The 16,125-nt window shown below is 47.3% G+C and overlaps 1 protein-coding gene across 5 annotated transcripts in view; it reads right to left on the bottom strand.

Annotated features, from left to right (window-relative positions):
* LOC144138220 (BAI1-associated protein 3-like) overlaps nucleotides 1-16,125 on the bottom strand; it is a 500,259-nt gene that overhangs the window by 375,932 nt on the left and 108,202 nt on the right. For all 5 annotated transcript variants that reach the window (XM_077670407.1, XM_077670408.1, XM_077670411.1 and 2 more), the window contains exon 2: nucleotides 1,374-1,517. In XM_077670407.1, the coding sequence (XP_077526533.1) occupies nucleotides 1,374-1,517 (144 nt within the window). The remainder of the gene's footprint in view (nucleotides 1-1,373; nucleotides 1,518-16,125) is intronic.

Here is a 16,125-nt window from a genome sequence, read left to right as displayed (position 1 = left end):
TCCGCTGTCACGTTGTACCAGCATCGTTACTGACAATGGACTACTCCGTTCCGGCTGTAAGGCGACGGAATGCCAATTCGCCGGGGGGCTGTTCGCAAGTATTTTGAATCCTTCCATGTTCCCGAATGCACCCTCCGTTGAAAGTAATCACCATCATCATCATCATCATCATCATCATCAGCCTGTCTACGCCCACTGCAGGGCAAAGGCCTCTCCCATAGATCAACAATTCTCCCAGTCCTGTGATAACTGCGGCTAATTTATCCCAGCAAACTTATTGATCTCATTTGCCCACTTAACCCCTGAAAGTGTCCAGCTGTTACTTCAAACGTTTATATAGATCCCGACATTTAACTATTCCCTCAAAGCCAGTCACTTAACCAACCACGTTCGTCTTCCTGTCACTTAATCAATACAGTAAACCATCGTTATTACAAAGTTCTCATAATGACAAACTGGAAACCTGGATTTGTTCGAAGTGTTCAATGTTTCAGACTGCAGTGCCCTGAGGGAAAATTATCTCCGGTTTTAAGGAAGTATCGCTTGTAAAGAAGCCAATTTCCTGTTTCGAGTGCTTCTGCAATACAATGAGGGTTTACTGTGCTGGAGAGGCCCAGCAGAGTAGAGGATAATCCCCGTACAGTACGCAGTAGGCAGCCGGCGCCACTGCGCATGCGCAAAGAGGGCGTTGTGCGCATGCGTATATGTGCCAACCACGTACCGGGTGACGTATAGACGTTTCCTAGTCAGCACAGCCAAGCGACGCATGGCGCCATCTAGGGGCATGTTTGAAGCTATGTCCATGTGCTTGTGGCCCTCAATTTAACGGCTCAGAACCGCTCACTCTCGTAATGTAGTAGTTCCGCTCCTGCGAAGCAAACGCCCTAACCCGGGTTGAAATCCCGTTGCCACTTTTTTTTTTTTTCATTTTCAATAGTTTGTCACATTTGAACATTAACATTTGTTATCACGCATATAATCTATTTATGACATATTTATGCATTATAAATGAGATTTTGGGTATTTTCCTTGTCTTCTGATCAGTTTCAGCTACTGCTTCATGTAGGTTTTTGCGGCTTTTCCCGTTTTAGGACAGTTCCGGCTATTTCTGTTGAATATTTTTAATCACCGTGGTTTTTAACCATTTTAAGTCCGTTCTGGCTGTTATTTATTTTTGTTCGGGCGGTTTTGTATGCTTTAGGTACGTTTATGCTGTGATATAACCCCCACAGCAAGCTCAGATGACGGCTGGCTGTACTGACTAGGAAACGCATATACGTCACCGGGTGCGTTACAAGAACCGGGTTTCCCCTCTGGTATGCCTCCGTATGGACAGAACTAATGGTATGCGGGCGAGGCGTGTCAGAACGAACCCAGGGTCCGGCTCGGCGGGGCACTGCCCGCCTGTGTCCTCTTGGGGGTCGTCGTGGTCGTTCTCTTCGTCGGAGTCCGGGCGACCGTGGTCGAAGCTGCGCCACTCCGCCGTGCCGCTCTCTCCTCGCTTAAGCATCGGCCTCCTATACACCCCACCGCGTACAACGAACACCACACGCGATGCAGCGGTGGGGGAGAGAACACAAAAGAAACCGAATACATAACAAAGCAAAACGCAGCAACGAAGCGAAACTGCTAAGCTGCGCTTGCAGCAACTCAAAAAGAAAAAAAAAATGAAAATCTCGTAGAAAAAAACACTAAAGGTGCAACGGAATGAACCCTATGAATAAAAGATGGTTTAATTAAAGAAATTATGGTATAATGCAGCTGTTATAAAGATATAAAAAAATTTCGCGTAAGAAGCAAAAAAGAACACACATTTGCTTGATCTTCTGAAGAAAGAGCTCTACAGCAACATCATGTGTTACGCGCAATAAAGTACGGCCCGGAATTCACGACAGGGACAGACTCCTATGCATTCTTTTTTATTTCGTCTGGAATTTCAAAAAAAAAAAAAAACGACAGAGAGGCCGCATTCTTTTAGCATTAATTCCGACATAACTCGTTAAAATATCAATTTCTGCGTACTTCACTGCAAAGACAAGTTGAAGGACTTTTTATACAGTGTGGCATGTATTTTACAGGAGTGCAGACCACAAAGTCAACGCAACACTTGAGAGGAACCATTCGCCCGCGATTGCTTGCTTCACAGAAAAAAAAACAAACTACTTCCGGCTTTTTTAAGCGAGCAGAGCAAGCCTGTAATGGCCGATGCCATCGACCCATGCGTGGCGACCACCAAAAGAGCCAAGCTTCAAAAGCAAAGGCAGCCAGCAGTAGGCAAGCGCGCAGACACAGCAATACCCTCCACCCCACCACAAAACAGCGAAGGGCGATGCGCATGCGCGGAAGTATGCATTTTAAGCTCTCGGCAAATTGCTTCGATGGACGGACGAACGGAAAGACATCAGTTGTGCTGCATCTTGCTGTACGTTGCTTCGCTTTCGGAAACAGAACGGGCTGGTAGAGCGCGTTATTCCACCGCGTAAAAGCTATGAGACACACACAGTCGTTCTCACGCGTAACAACGGATCGATCCATGTCCAAGCGGATGTAGCGTACTGAATTAAAGAAGATAGTCTTTCTTTGGCTACTTAAAGGCGAAAATTTTGGTCTGTCTGTATGTCTGTCTGTCTGTCCATGTTGCAAATATTAGAAAGTAAGAAGAGGTGGCCACTGGCAGCTGCTGTCTAGTATCATCATCATGGTACAGTTCCATCCGCCATTAAAGAGATCATTCATGTCCCGCGGTCCCCGCTACGTTTCTTAACAGTCCGTAACTGGATTTAGCCACCCGGCCAAAGCGAAACAGAAGTTCCACAATAGGTTTATATACCCACGGCCAAATCTAAACATCTAAGTCCAGTGGCAGCGTTCATTCTTGTCAACACTGTTGAACAAGAACAAGACATTACGCAAATGTGAGGCGGAAATCATTACATAAATGTTATTAGATGCGGAGCAACTCATGCACGGGGCTGTGTCCCTCCCTCCTTTGTCGTTGCCGTTGTCCGCCGTCCGCACCCCCACTGCGCATGCCTGGCCAGGCACTGCTGATGATGATTGTGGCAGGATGCCCCTAGGGATTGGCCAACCAAAGAATCCATCACGAGATAGCTTCGCGTTCAACCACCATCGTCATCTTCCCGTAGGGGAACAGCTGAAGAAGAAGAAGGAGAAGAAGACAAAGCTCCGAAGAGGAGGGCGTGTACGTTGCTCTCAGCCGGTGAACCAACGTCAACAACCTTGACCTCACCAACGCTGACGGAGACTACCGATTCTATCACAGAGACGACAGCATCGACAAGAACATGATGGACGAGTTTCGGCGCCTCGAGAACCACCGCCTACTCACCGTCACACAACAGTACTTGCGTGCCTTTGCCACCGGTGTGGACCCGGACGCAGAATTCCCTCTGGCGCTACTAAACACCAGATCACTCAACATAACGGCAACACAATGGAACCACACGGAAACCCCATGATGCTTCGCATCCTCATCAGGGTTCCCCACGGGAAGATGGTGTAATTTTTTGCAGTGCTCCTTTATACAAAATTCATCACTCTTAAAAAAAAGGTCGGGGCATTCACTAATGGAATACTAACAAGTTAGTTGTACCAGTATACACTAGGCACTAGCCAGGGTTACTAACTGAAGCAGGCACTAAGCACCACTACCTCCACTAGTAAAGTCCTAGCGATAGCACTCTTCTGAGCTACATGCGTTTACTAATTGGCCATGCATAACCTAGTCATAAGCACGCCACCTTCCTGCCCTCAATTAATTTCCTAACCATGCAGTTGCTAGTGGCAGTGCCTACGTACAAAACCGCGGGGTAGTAAGGTTCGTCAGGAGTTAGTAAATACGGCCGTTACTACCTCTTTACGACCTTTTTTGTTAAGAGTGATGAATGCTTGATTTTTGCGATAACAAATAAAATACAGACAAAAAAAATTCACTCCGTCGCCTGCTGTCAACCGCACCACAACAGCTTCTGGCGGCATTATAAGAAATCAAACGGCAACAGTTACGGACGCTGCTACTAGATAGGTTTCACGTTCTGCTTGGAACGCACGTGGAGAAGGGAAACGCGGTTTTATAAACGTTGAAGTAGGGCGCCTCGCGCATCCGCCGTACGGCAGAGCTTGCATCGAGGCACCCGGCCTGCAGCCGTGAAACGCGGTAAATTTAAATTGACTTGAGCAAGCCTCCAACGCGTTTACCTTGGGAGAAACGCGACGGGAGAGGAACAGCATGACAGGTGAGCGGGTATGCGAAGGGAGGCATTTACTTGGCAAATGTCGACGAAAGACTATCGACGTTTGCAATGAAAGGAGCAGGCACGCGGCCAATTTTTCTTCTTTTCTTTTCTTGTGGCACTTGATGTGCCTTCGTAGAAACCCACTGTGTAAGTTGGCTTTCCTGCAGTTAGTGTCAGGCATAACGATAGACGGCACCATTCAGGCATTCAAAGCTTCGCTCTAAAACTTGCATTTGCCTCACGGCGTTGAGTTCTGGCTTCTCCGCGTAGCGCGCGCCGTGAGGTTGGCTCTTTTGCGGAGCCCATGCGCCGTGCGAGAAAGCCATACGCACGCACAGCTCACATAAATAAAGTGCGAGCTTATTTATAAGGTGAACAATTTTTTTTTTTTTCACTTTTCCACACGCACCAGTATCCCAACGCCTTCATCACCCAATGGTTTCCCATCACCTTTTCGATGCGAAAAGGTTCCCCACGATGTCCATCCTTTAGAACCACCACTTCAGACCAACGCCTTATATTGATTGATTTGATAAGTATAGGCATATTCTGTACGTAGCCGTTTATTCGTTTCTCCGCCATCTTCATCTCTCCCGTCCTCTATCCACGCTCTTTCCTCCCCTTTCCCTTCCCACGCACAGAATAGCTGGCCAGATACACTACCATCAGGCCGACCTTTCTGAGTTTTTTTCATTTCAATAAAATTCTTCTCTTTCTTCTCTTGATTGACTATGTGGTTTAACTTGCCAACGCTAATCAGGCGATGACGCGCGCCGTAGTGGAGGGCTCCAGATTAATTTCTACCACCCGGGGATCTTTAACGTGCGCCTGAACCTCGAGCACACGGGCGTGTTCGCTTTTCGACTCTATCCGAAAAGCGGCGCCAGCGGCCGGCAATCGAACCCGCGTCCTTGGGCTCAGCAGCACAACGCCCTAGCCACTGCGCCACCGCGGCGGGTCCAACACCTTCTATATAAGGTGTGATATTACTTCATTCCACGTCTTATCGCCAAGCAAGCCACGATTTTCGTTCAATTTTACGCCCCCCCCCCCCTTTTACGCCTCAGCCAATAGCCCGAACAGAAAGCCGCCCACGTGTCGCACAACAATTAAGCTGTCATGAAACCCCCGCATCTCCGTAGAAAAAGCAGCGGTCGGCTAGAACCAAGCCCACGGGCCTTATCACCTCGGAGGTATGGGTGAGAGCCCCACAGTGAAGTGCTGTACATGGCCTTACCACAATATCCCCCATTAGGCGCGCAGAACGACACGCTATTCGGTGATCGGGCACCGCGACCTGTAAGTGGACGGGGTCAAGCGCGGATGAACTAATCTCCCAACATGCATCATTTAGGACGTGCACTGGGAAAGTGGTGATCGCTTGTTCGGCGCGAGACTAGCAAGCCCGAACAGCCTTACAGCGCATTAGCGTGGAAGGGAGTACTGGCAGGGAGCCTGGCTTCTTTTGCGCGTGAAAGTCGATCGACTCCGTTTACGGGTAGTCGACTCCCGCATTTGACGGTCGTCTTCGGCAAATGGGGACTCATAAATGGAGAGGGCTGCGGAACTTCGTACGCCATTTCTCGCGGCGGCGGCTGCCGAACTGTATGCCTGGTAGACGAGTGTGCGTACTGGGCTACGCTAGCGCAAGACACGCGCCGCTGAACGGTGCTAGTTGTGCGTTATCTAAAGTAGCGTTGCCCGAACAAAAAAAAAAAAAAAAGAGGGAGAACGGAAGAAAAAAAATTCACACATCTCTACGAAGTGAATCATGACGAGCGGGCGAAGCACTGGGGATCGTTCTTACCGTAAATGACCCGTAAGAGTGCTTACTGCTGCTAAAACGACTACTTCAATCCAATCCAATACAAACTATTTCAATCCAATCCAATCCATTCTAATCCAATCCAAATCCAATCCAATCCAATCCAATGCTCCTCGCACATGCGCAGCACGGCTCGCAAGGAGGACTCTCTCTCTCTCTCTCTCTCTCTCTCTCTCTCTCTCTCTCTCTCTCTCTCTCTCTCTCTCTCTCTCTCTCTCTGTCTCTCTCTCTCTCTAACCTTTTGTGAACCTTTTATTTTGTGGGCTTCCCCGGCCAGCCCGGACCCGGATATCCAGCTTAAGCTGGTGACCCGAGCACGGACGGCCAGCCGAAGTCAAGGCATCCCGGATAGGGACGCCTTCCACGGGGTGAGTCCCACACATCAGCCTCTGCTGGATAAATAACAATATTTTATTCTCTCTCTCTCTTTTATTTTGCTCTCGTTAACCTTTTGTGAACCTTCTGTCCACAGATGTTTCGATTTACACGTTGCTGTGCTGTGAGCACGGACGCCGGACGCCGGACAAGCCTCGGCCTTAATGTTCTAACCGCAAACTCTTGATCCCATCTGTCCATCTAGCTTTCTGCCGCCCCCTGCAACGCTTGCCTTCTCTGGGGACCCACTCTGTTACCCTTAATGATCAACGGTTATCTTGCCATCGCGTTACACGCCCTGCCCACGCCCATTTCTTCTTCCTAATTTATACTAATATGTCCTTACACGCGTTTGTTCCCTGACCCACTCCACTCTCTTCATGTCCCTTAGCGATACACCTATCATCTTCCGTTCCGTTGCTCGCTGAGTCGTCCTCAGTTTAAGTTGAACCCTTTTAGTGAGCCTCCAAGTTTCTTCCCCGTAGGTGAGTACCGGTGAGATGCCGCTGTCGTACACTTTCTTCTTCAGGGACAATGGTTTGTTCTCACGCAAGCATCAAACAGGCCACTGAGCAAGGCAGGCAGTGTTTTGTCCGGTGTCCGTAGCAGCGAAACGGCTCCTAAACCCACGAGACTGCGAAACGTTCTATTGCGCGCGTTTTCCATCAATCCAAAATAATGGGACCACGTTACTAGAGAGTTCCGTTTGCTGCGACGCGTTTCTTGATGCGCGCGGCGTATTATGATTGGAATGCTGTGATGGCAGTATGGTGGAAGGCCGAATAGGGCTGGATCTGTACAAAGAAAGGTTTATACTAACAAAAAAAAAAAACACAACTTACAGTAAATAAGATACAGGACGGGAAATTTAAAACAAATATTCAGAATAGTTTCGTGGTTTTAGCCACGGCGTTCTGGTTGCGGCTTTTGTTGTTGATGATGATGATTATCATCACCACCACCGTTATTATTATTATTATTATTATTATTATTATTATTATTATTATTATTATTATTATTATTATTATTATTATTATTTTGACGATGACGATGACGAAGGCGAAGGGGAAGCGGCGGCAACAATATTTTATTCGTAACTAAGTTTCCTTCTACAGCCTTTTTCCGGAAATAATTTAGTATTCTGAAGTCCCCACGTATTTAATAACCGATTTAGCCCTGGCCGATCCCCCCTTGTGGGTACGTTTCAAAATCTTTGAAGGCATCATCACCATCATCATCATCATCATCATAATCAATAGTTGAACCGTATCATCAGCTCCCGTAATACGCGCTGCACATAACGCCGAGATGCCTTTCCGACGGGTTGGTGCCTTTACGTTTCCCTAGTTTGGCGTTCCGTGATCGCTCCACGCCACGGACCACGTATGTTCGTACTTCCACTTTCGTCTCCATTGCGGTCGACTAACCGCGGCTTGTCGAGCTTGCGTGTCACCTACGAAAAAGAGCCCATATATCAGGCGGTGCATCATACCGGCTACAAATCACGCGATGCTACCTACACACATATACGACAACGGTAGAGGAGCCAACGAAGCCCGCTGCTAAGCGCGAAAACATAAACGACCCCCGACACACCCACACACAATCTCAACGTCCTCTCAGTAACACTCGACGATAAATGGTGGCCGCTCGCAGAAAATCTCTCTCTCTCTCTCTCTCTCTCTCTCTCTCTCTCTCTCTCTCTCTCTCTCTCTCTCTCTCTCTCTCTCTCTCTCTCTCTCTCTCTCTCTCTCTCTGTCTCTCTTCAATCCCGAAAGCACGTTCGCGGGCCCAGATACCCGGCACTTTTGCGGCTGTCAGACACGCTGCGAACAGCTCTTTAACGCAACAGCCCCCTGAGAGCGCGAAAGCGAAAAAAAAAAAAAAATTGCCGAGAGGTGGCGCTGGGGATGTGTCCGAAAAATAGCAGCTCTAGTGCTTCTTTCTTTTCTCATTTTCCCTCTTTCAGCAGAGGGTAAAAGAGAAAGAAGCAGAAGTTTACGTCACGTGCCTGCCATCATCACGTGACCACCCTTTCCTCTTGTATATCATTATTAGCTTTTCCGCTCAGTTCTGCTAAGCGCGGCCATTTATTATCGTCTGCTTACCTGGAGAAGAACGCAAACGAAAAGAAAAACTACAGAAGGCGAACCTCGCAACACGGAATCTCTGTTACCTCGCAGTTGAATCAATGGGGAGAAAAGACAGAAGCCGGAGATGTTCGCAGCGCAGGTATACGGTCACGTGACTTCTGCTTTTTCATTTTGTTGGCAGCCTTCGGCGCTACTCACTTTCTGCTTCGCGCAAACGGCCGCGAAAAGCGGGAGTTTGTTTCGGGGCTTCCCAGATTCCCTCCCCCTCACGAGCTCCGCGACGCTTGAGGGGTTTCGAGGTCGGAGGAGGAGCGGGAAAAACAAAAACAAAAGCGCAGACGGTGAATTAGCAAACAACGCTTCGTGGAGAAAGGGGGCTCCGGCGGGGATAGAAGGAAAGGGGAACCAAAATGGCGCTCTCCGGTGGGCCAAGGTTAATTGGATCGATGGGGTCGACGACGCGAGCCCGGGGCCTGGGTCGGTGCTGCCACCTTTACCGTGCGCGGCGGAGTTAACCGTCCGTTCAGCCGCCTCGCCTTGCTGTCCGTAGCAGACGACGTTCCGCGCCTCCGAAATAGCAGACGACGCAAACAGACAAGTGCAGACGATACACGCAGGGTGGCGACGCCATGCTGTTGGGCGCGTCGACCGCGCGTCGAGCGACGCTACCCAAATTGGAAACTTCGAACCGCTCGTGTTATTTGACTCGGGTGTAGTTAGTGGTTGCGGCTCTCCGTGTTCCGCAAACGGAAATCGAAGCGGGTGACGGTTGTCGACGACGAAACGGAACTGAGTTTGCCAGGCGTTGGGGTTCAAAAGGTTGGCACGCGAATGTGGCGTGCAAGGAAATTGGCGGGAGGCTGGTCCTACTTCAACTGTAATCAGCTCGGCAAATATAATGCGGCCGTTCATTTGGCCAGTGCATGCAGCAAGGTGCCTTTAGACATTGAAGGAGGCATAGCTGCACGCGAATTGAAATGCATTGTAACACGTTAGCCCTGGGGCAGCTTAATTTGCAGCTACTGTTTGTTAAACTTTTAGACAAATGGGAGTATTTTCAGCTCCAGTTAATAACTGTAACTCACGACCAAACGCTCCATGAGTCATTGTTTACCGACCGCATTTTCTACCAGTATCGTGCGAGTACACAGTGCATTTCTTTCTATGTCGTCTTTACGAACCCGTACATATCTTTCTAAAATACTTTTTGACCGAAATAACGGTTCAAGTTTAAACCGCTCCATGCAAAAACTCACAGCTTGTAAATATTGATTATAGCCACTATTGAGCATAGTCCCTGTTTTTGTAAGCTGCTAGCTTACATGAGTTTGTAGGCTTGTGCGCTAACTACAGCTGCCGTCAGGATTTCAAAACCAGCTCAAACCCCGTCAAGAAGACTCAACCTCACTTTTTGTCCCACACCTTTCAAATAAGGGAAAAGGATCTGTTTTTGATTCAGAAGAAACACAGCGGTGTGGCACTGAGAACGATATCACATCCGTTAGGGATGACTCAGCTGTAAAGAAGCAGTGTGATGGATCGTACTGAACAAGGTAACATCTGAATGAATATAGCAAATCCACGCCCGAAATATCCATTATCGCGTGTGCTCCCATGCCTGCGAAGAACAGCAACGCTAAACCGAGCCCTCGTGAGACGATGCCGTGGAAGGTAAGCCTAATGATATACTACTGGCGGCGTAAGTATCCGTCCCACACTCAAGTGACCATCATCATCATCCTTAGCCTATTTCTGTCCACTGCTCGAAGATTGTCTCTCCCAATATTGGAGGATTCAGCCGTATGCTATACCTACCAGAGGGTCCAATCTTGCTCTTTTTATTTAAATGCCATTCAGTGCTGTTTTCTCTTTTTTTTCTCTATCTTCTGAAAGAGATTATAATTGCTTCTTGTGCCATCCAGTTATTCATTCCGTTGCCCCGCAAAATAATGCCATCAGAAGAGCAGCCGCCGTGAAGCTATTTTGAAGGTAAAAGGGAAGGTGAAGAAGCGTCTGCTCACTAAACTTCACTAGAAGTAATTTGAGGAATTTCCTAGTTCACACACAAATCGCGCAATTACTACTCGGAGTTCGTCGCAATTTCTAGTAAAGAAGAATGAACGACTTGTAAGCAGGTCTCTGCAACAACTAAACTGCTGAAGCCTCAACAAGTGAAGTCGATCGGTCCTCTTTTGTTAATGCGTTATCATTTTAATGTAAAAACAACGAAGAACCCGTCTGTCTGTCGCTAATGTTTCGTGCGTCACACTTTTGCGGCGCAACAAAATGACATGGGGCATTGATATAGGCATTACTATGACCGCTGAAGTAACATTTTCTAAGTAGAACATTTGTGGACAGAAGTGCAGCTAATTTTAAAGAGACTATGTGTATACTGTTCTTCAGGGCCTAATGGGATCGTGACGATGTGTTTAGTGAACGCCCCTACGGGCTTCGTACTACGCTATTGGGCTCATTATACTGCGCCTGCAAGTTTCTTCCAAGCAATGCACGTGGGAATAGTTTATACTGTTTATACTGCCCTGAAAGGACGTCTTCCCAGCGAGGTATTTGCGTAGAGAAGTAAAGCCGAATTTAAAGGGGTCCGTCGACATCACAGTATTCTATGCTTACACATTACTCGGCAATTCCTTCTCTGGGGATTCTGGAGATTTTTTGTGCGTTTTTTTTTTTTTTTCAGATCGTGGGACCGAAAATTTGTAGGCACATATTGCTGGCAGGCCGGTTAGCTTTTCAACTTATAATGAAGCATGATGAATCAGTATTCCACCGTATGCGGTTGAACGTCCCATTACACGCGATACTACTGTTACAAAATCAACCAGTTCACCTCGCCACTGTCCGCGAAGTGTGATGTGCGTGAAGATCTGAAACACCTAATATGTGACTGTGCGCGATTTAGTACCAAAGAGTCTGTCTTGCAGTGTTTCTGCGCCGCCCGTTCTCCGCAAGACTAGAACTGAGTGACGTATTAGGTCTCTGGAATTCTTCCAAACGTGCCGGTCGTGCTACAAAAGCTTTATTGACCTATCTAAAAGCCACAAGCCTTTATCAAACTTTGTAAATAGTTAAAATCATGTGTGTTCCTCTTCATCATTACAATTATCATTGTCACCGCGTTCATCTGGCGTAGCAAGCCAGGCGGTTTAGCTCGGCTGGCATCGACAGACGCATTAGAGATTCTTCTCTCTCTATAATGCAGCACACGACATGTGAGATAAATCATTGGAGGAAAAGCATGCCATCCTGGTTTCTTTGTTCCCAATCCACTTATTGCTAGACATTGTCTACAAGAGTATCCAAGCAAAACGACTACATTTAGGAACGTCCTACAACACAACTAATTTACAAGCTTAAAAGTGAAACTATGGGAGCACTCGGTATCCCCAAAGCCATTCCTGCTTTTCGATAAGTGCCCACGTACCAGGAGCGCGTACCGCTACTTCCATCTCAACGTCGAAGAATTCATCAAGCGTCAGTGTTTCGGGGCACCCGGACAGTGGTACGTTCTAGTACAGCCTGTTTTCTCTGCGCATTCAGTGCTGAAACTCGCTGCCTGGTTAGAACGCCTTATTCTGCTTGCTTCGATTAAAATTTCGTGCATTGCGGCTCACCGAGTATCCACACATCGTTTCAATGTGCGTTTGCATATTTCTTCATCCGTTGTCTTTCTGCCAATCCTACAGCCGCCTGTTATTGTGACCGTATGCATATAAAAAAACTGTCATGATTCCTCTGTCATATGACTCGGTAAAACAGGAAAGTGAAATGTACAGGGAAATCTGCGGCTGGGCATGATTTGCGGGTCGGCAGCTGTCTTGTGGGTGTGGTTGGTGAGCGACACCCTTCTGGCGGGTCTCTCCGGCAAAGGTGTACTGGTGTCATTTCCGTGACGGATATGACGTCAGTGAAATATTTGTGTACCGCGGCATAAAACATTTTTGTGTTAAATTATAAAACCCGAGAACGAACAACCGTAAGTATAACGTACTCTTTAGTACTAAAGGTTGCTTCCCCGCAGGAACACCCTGTGTGCAGGGGTGCACCCTTTACAGGCCGCTTGCTTCGTTGTACTGGCGTCATTTCCGGGATGGATATGACGTGAGGGAAATCGTGTATACAGGAATAAAACACTTTCGTGTTAAAATAAACATATGTGACTGAAATAAAAGTAAATAAGTAGAAATAATGGTAAAAGTGAAGAACGGGAAGGCAGCTTGTTTATCCATCCGTCACTTTATTTACTCGCTATAAGTGGCTACTGCATTTTCCTTTTATTTTATTTTTTATTTATTCAATGTCTTTGCAAAAGCAGTTTTTTTTTTCATTAATATCCCCATCGCCTAGAGCAACCTTCGGCTCTCAGAGCTTCTTTGTAGACATCCTAACTGTTCCACCAGCGGGCAAGCGCAACTTTGCAAGTGTTTGCTCCGTCGTCCCGATATCGCGAGAGAAAGTTAGTTTAACGCTGACGGTAAAGTGGAAAGTTATTAGCGCGTGACGGGAACTCATTTCCTCCCTGTACCATGCCAGGACGACGAAGCGCGCAGTACCTGCGCACACAAATATTCATTCCCGGCATAAACGCAAGCGCCCCCACGGACAAAAAAAGAAAACCCAAACAGCCGACAAGGCAGCGCGCAGACGATGGCGGCAGTGTAGCAGACGACACAGCGCCGCCAAAACGGTAGCAGACGATAGAAAACAAGCGGCCCTCGTCGAGCCAAATTAGCGGCCGCACGGCCCTCGTTGTTTGGGGGGCTCCGGGGAGCCCTGAAGAGCCACGTTCACTTGAGGCGAGGGAGGAGGAGCAGTCGAAGGTTTCAGCTTGACGACACACGGTGCGTCTCGTGACGCAATGCCATCTGGGTGCCCCCGATTTTCGCAACGTTTCACGACCCAAGCACGCTCCCGGTGCCCATAAAGTAAGGACATAAAGTGAGGCATTGCCGAAACTTTCCCTGTTTTCAGGGAAAAAAAGGGAAAATTCTCCTTTGAAAGGGTTACGCTAGGGACTTCTCGCAGAAACAGACACAAAAAATATACACATTTACGTAAAGAGGCGCCAAAAAGTGTACGAAGTGTACGTTTTTTATGTCCGTTTCTTTAAAATGTCCCCAGCAAAACCCTTACAAATGATTTTCCCGCAACTAGCCTGATACCAAGCTTTACTTAAGGGAATTCCCCGAACGTTTCACCTCAATGAGAAGGCTGTGATTGCGGCGTCCTACGCAGTGATTTTGCAAACAAACCCGAGGAAAACATTGAGCAAAGCGACTCGAATCGCCGCCATTGTTTCCTCTTTTAGCGGCGCAGCCGGCGCCACGTAATCACACTCGAATTTAACGCGTTAAACGCGCTAATAGTGAAGCAACAGTTACTGCAATGCGCGTGCGACAATCTCTAGTCCGTAGTCGGGGTTCACGACCCCGCGCGCGTTAATTAAAATATTCATTAAGCGTTGCGCCCTTCGATAAACCCGGGGCACGTTAAATTGGGGCACGCAATCAAACGCAATCGTTGCCAAACGCACGACCCGAGCATCGATTTTTTTTTTTCAGAAGATAAAGGGAAAAAACGGGCGCTGGAGGCAATTATTGAACGATTAAACTGCGACCAGCTTGTTTGCAAGGCTCCGAAAAATTAATATGCTGTGCATACGCCGCGATGGCGCTGTGGTTGATCCTCACGAGGTCACGCGTTCTAACTCGTAACTCGGTCGGAGCACTGGATGAAAGGGGAAGGCAGTTAGTTTAATGTGGCAACAAATGCAGTAGAAAGCGTATAATTTCGCCAAAAAGTGTCATAGAGTGAAGGACAGACAACAGGATAATGTCTGAAGTGATCCCCTTACAAACGACGACTCAGGGCACCGTAGCTTTTACGCGCAGGATATCTCCCTTTTTCCCTAATAGTGTAGTGATTCTTAAATCGGGGTCTGTGAAATCGCCATTGGAACAACCCTCAGTACCGAAATTGTTTTGTGTCACATTGCGGTGACGATGCAAGAATTCCGTACCACCATAAAAGCATTACACGGCTAATTTCTCGATGCAGCCGGCTATATTATGCCGACTCTTTTACAGAACGCAATGGTTTTGCAAAATAGCTACACGCACCAATCCCAATGAACACGGGAAAACACACTGAACTTCCGTTAATGGAACATTAATGTGAGAATACGGGAAAATATGTTCGCTATAACAGGACCTACGTTAACAGAGAGGATGGGTTAAGCATTGCGCTGTGCGAATTGCAGTTAATACGAAGAGCGGTACACTACGGGGAAAAACTTTTTTGCCCAAAAGTAAGCAGTGGTGTTTCGTTTAAATACAACAACAATTTTCGGAGATGTCAATTTAACAATGTCATTTATTCATTCCGCGTCCGAAGTACAAAAGGCGAAGTGCGATTCATTTTTCTGGGGTAAAACTACATGCTATTTGGTTTATTCACGTCAACGCATTTTTCAAGAAGCCATGAAGACAAAATATAAGCACGGTCCACTCGAAAGATTACCTCGTTAGAATAACACTGACAGAACTTTTAACGGAAACTTCACTCCGGTGAGCTTTGTAATTAGGAAAACAGGGAATAGGCATGCGACACTCTAGCTACTTTATCGCACTCAACCTTTGACGTATTATGGGCAAGTTCGTTGCGATTGGCTTAGGCCGACAAAACTCAACGCCAATTAGGCAAGAATTATAATTTTCCACAGCGAGCTATTCGCGCCAATATTTAGTGCATCTTATTTTTATAGCACTCAGAATTCTTTGGTAAACAATGGAGATTACGAACTAACATGTAAACGTAGCAAACAAGTAAACCAGCGCGTACTCCGCGCAAAGTGTCGGTCATGGCTGCACAGCCGTCCGGCACTTCTCTGAGACGACACTCGCGAACTAGCGCCAGCGACATTGTCTTACATGACTACGTTTGTCAAGTGTATCCAACGGCTCACGAAACAATTACTATCAGCCGTAACAAAAATAAGCCAGGTACAAACCCGCTCAAAAAAAGCGAGTGCGGACAGCGGTATCGTCCTCAAATCTGACGATAAATAAGGAGGCAAACACGTTTCTCCGTTCTCTGCAACGCTAGTCAATATACTATAACATTTGTTTCAACCCATGCCCTCGAAAAATCATGGCTTACGTCACAAAGCACGAACTGTGTTTATTTTTATTTTACTGGCCGAATACACAGCCAATCAACTGCGAGGCATTTATTTGCCCCTTTTGAGCGGTAGTCCCGCTTAACCTATTTTCGTTTGTCGAGACTGTATTACACGCCCGACAAGCGTTAATATCTGAAGCTTCAAAATAAATGTGGTCTAAAGTTAGCGCTCAACACAACCACGTAGCTTTACGGCCCTCAGCGAACATATCAAACTCCCTAATGCGTTACCTTCAACCACGCCCTCCCCATTTCATGATTTCACCGCCCATCCGCGTTCTAGCAATTGAGGACTTAAGTAATAGGCGTTGTAATCTATTTGTAAAGGCGACAACGATAACCGCCTTAAAGAGACTCTGCAACACTTTCGATAAAC

The sequence above is a fragment of the Haemaphysalis longicornis genome, unplaced genomic scaffold (genome assembly GCF_048455015.1).
Source record: "Haemaphysalis longicornis isolate Haplotype H1 unplaced genomic scaffold, Haemaphysalis longicornis Haplotype H1 scaffold_5, whole genome shotgun sequence".
In the NCBI taxonomy this organism is placed as follows: Eukaryota; Metazoa; Arthropoda; class Arachnida; order Ixodida; family Ixodidae; genus Haemaphysalis; species Haemaphysalis longicornis.
Note: the sequence above shows the minus strand (reverse complement) of the source record. Positions and strands in the feature narration are given on the sequence as shown.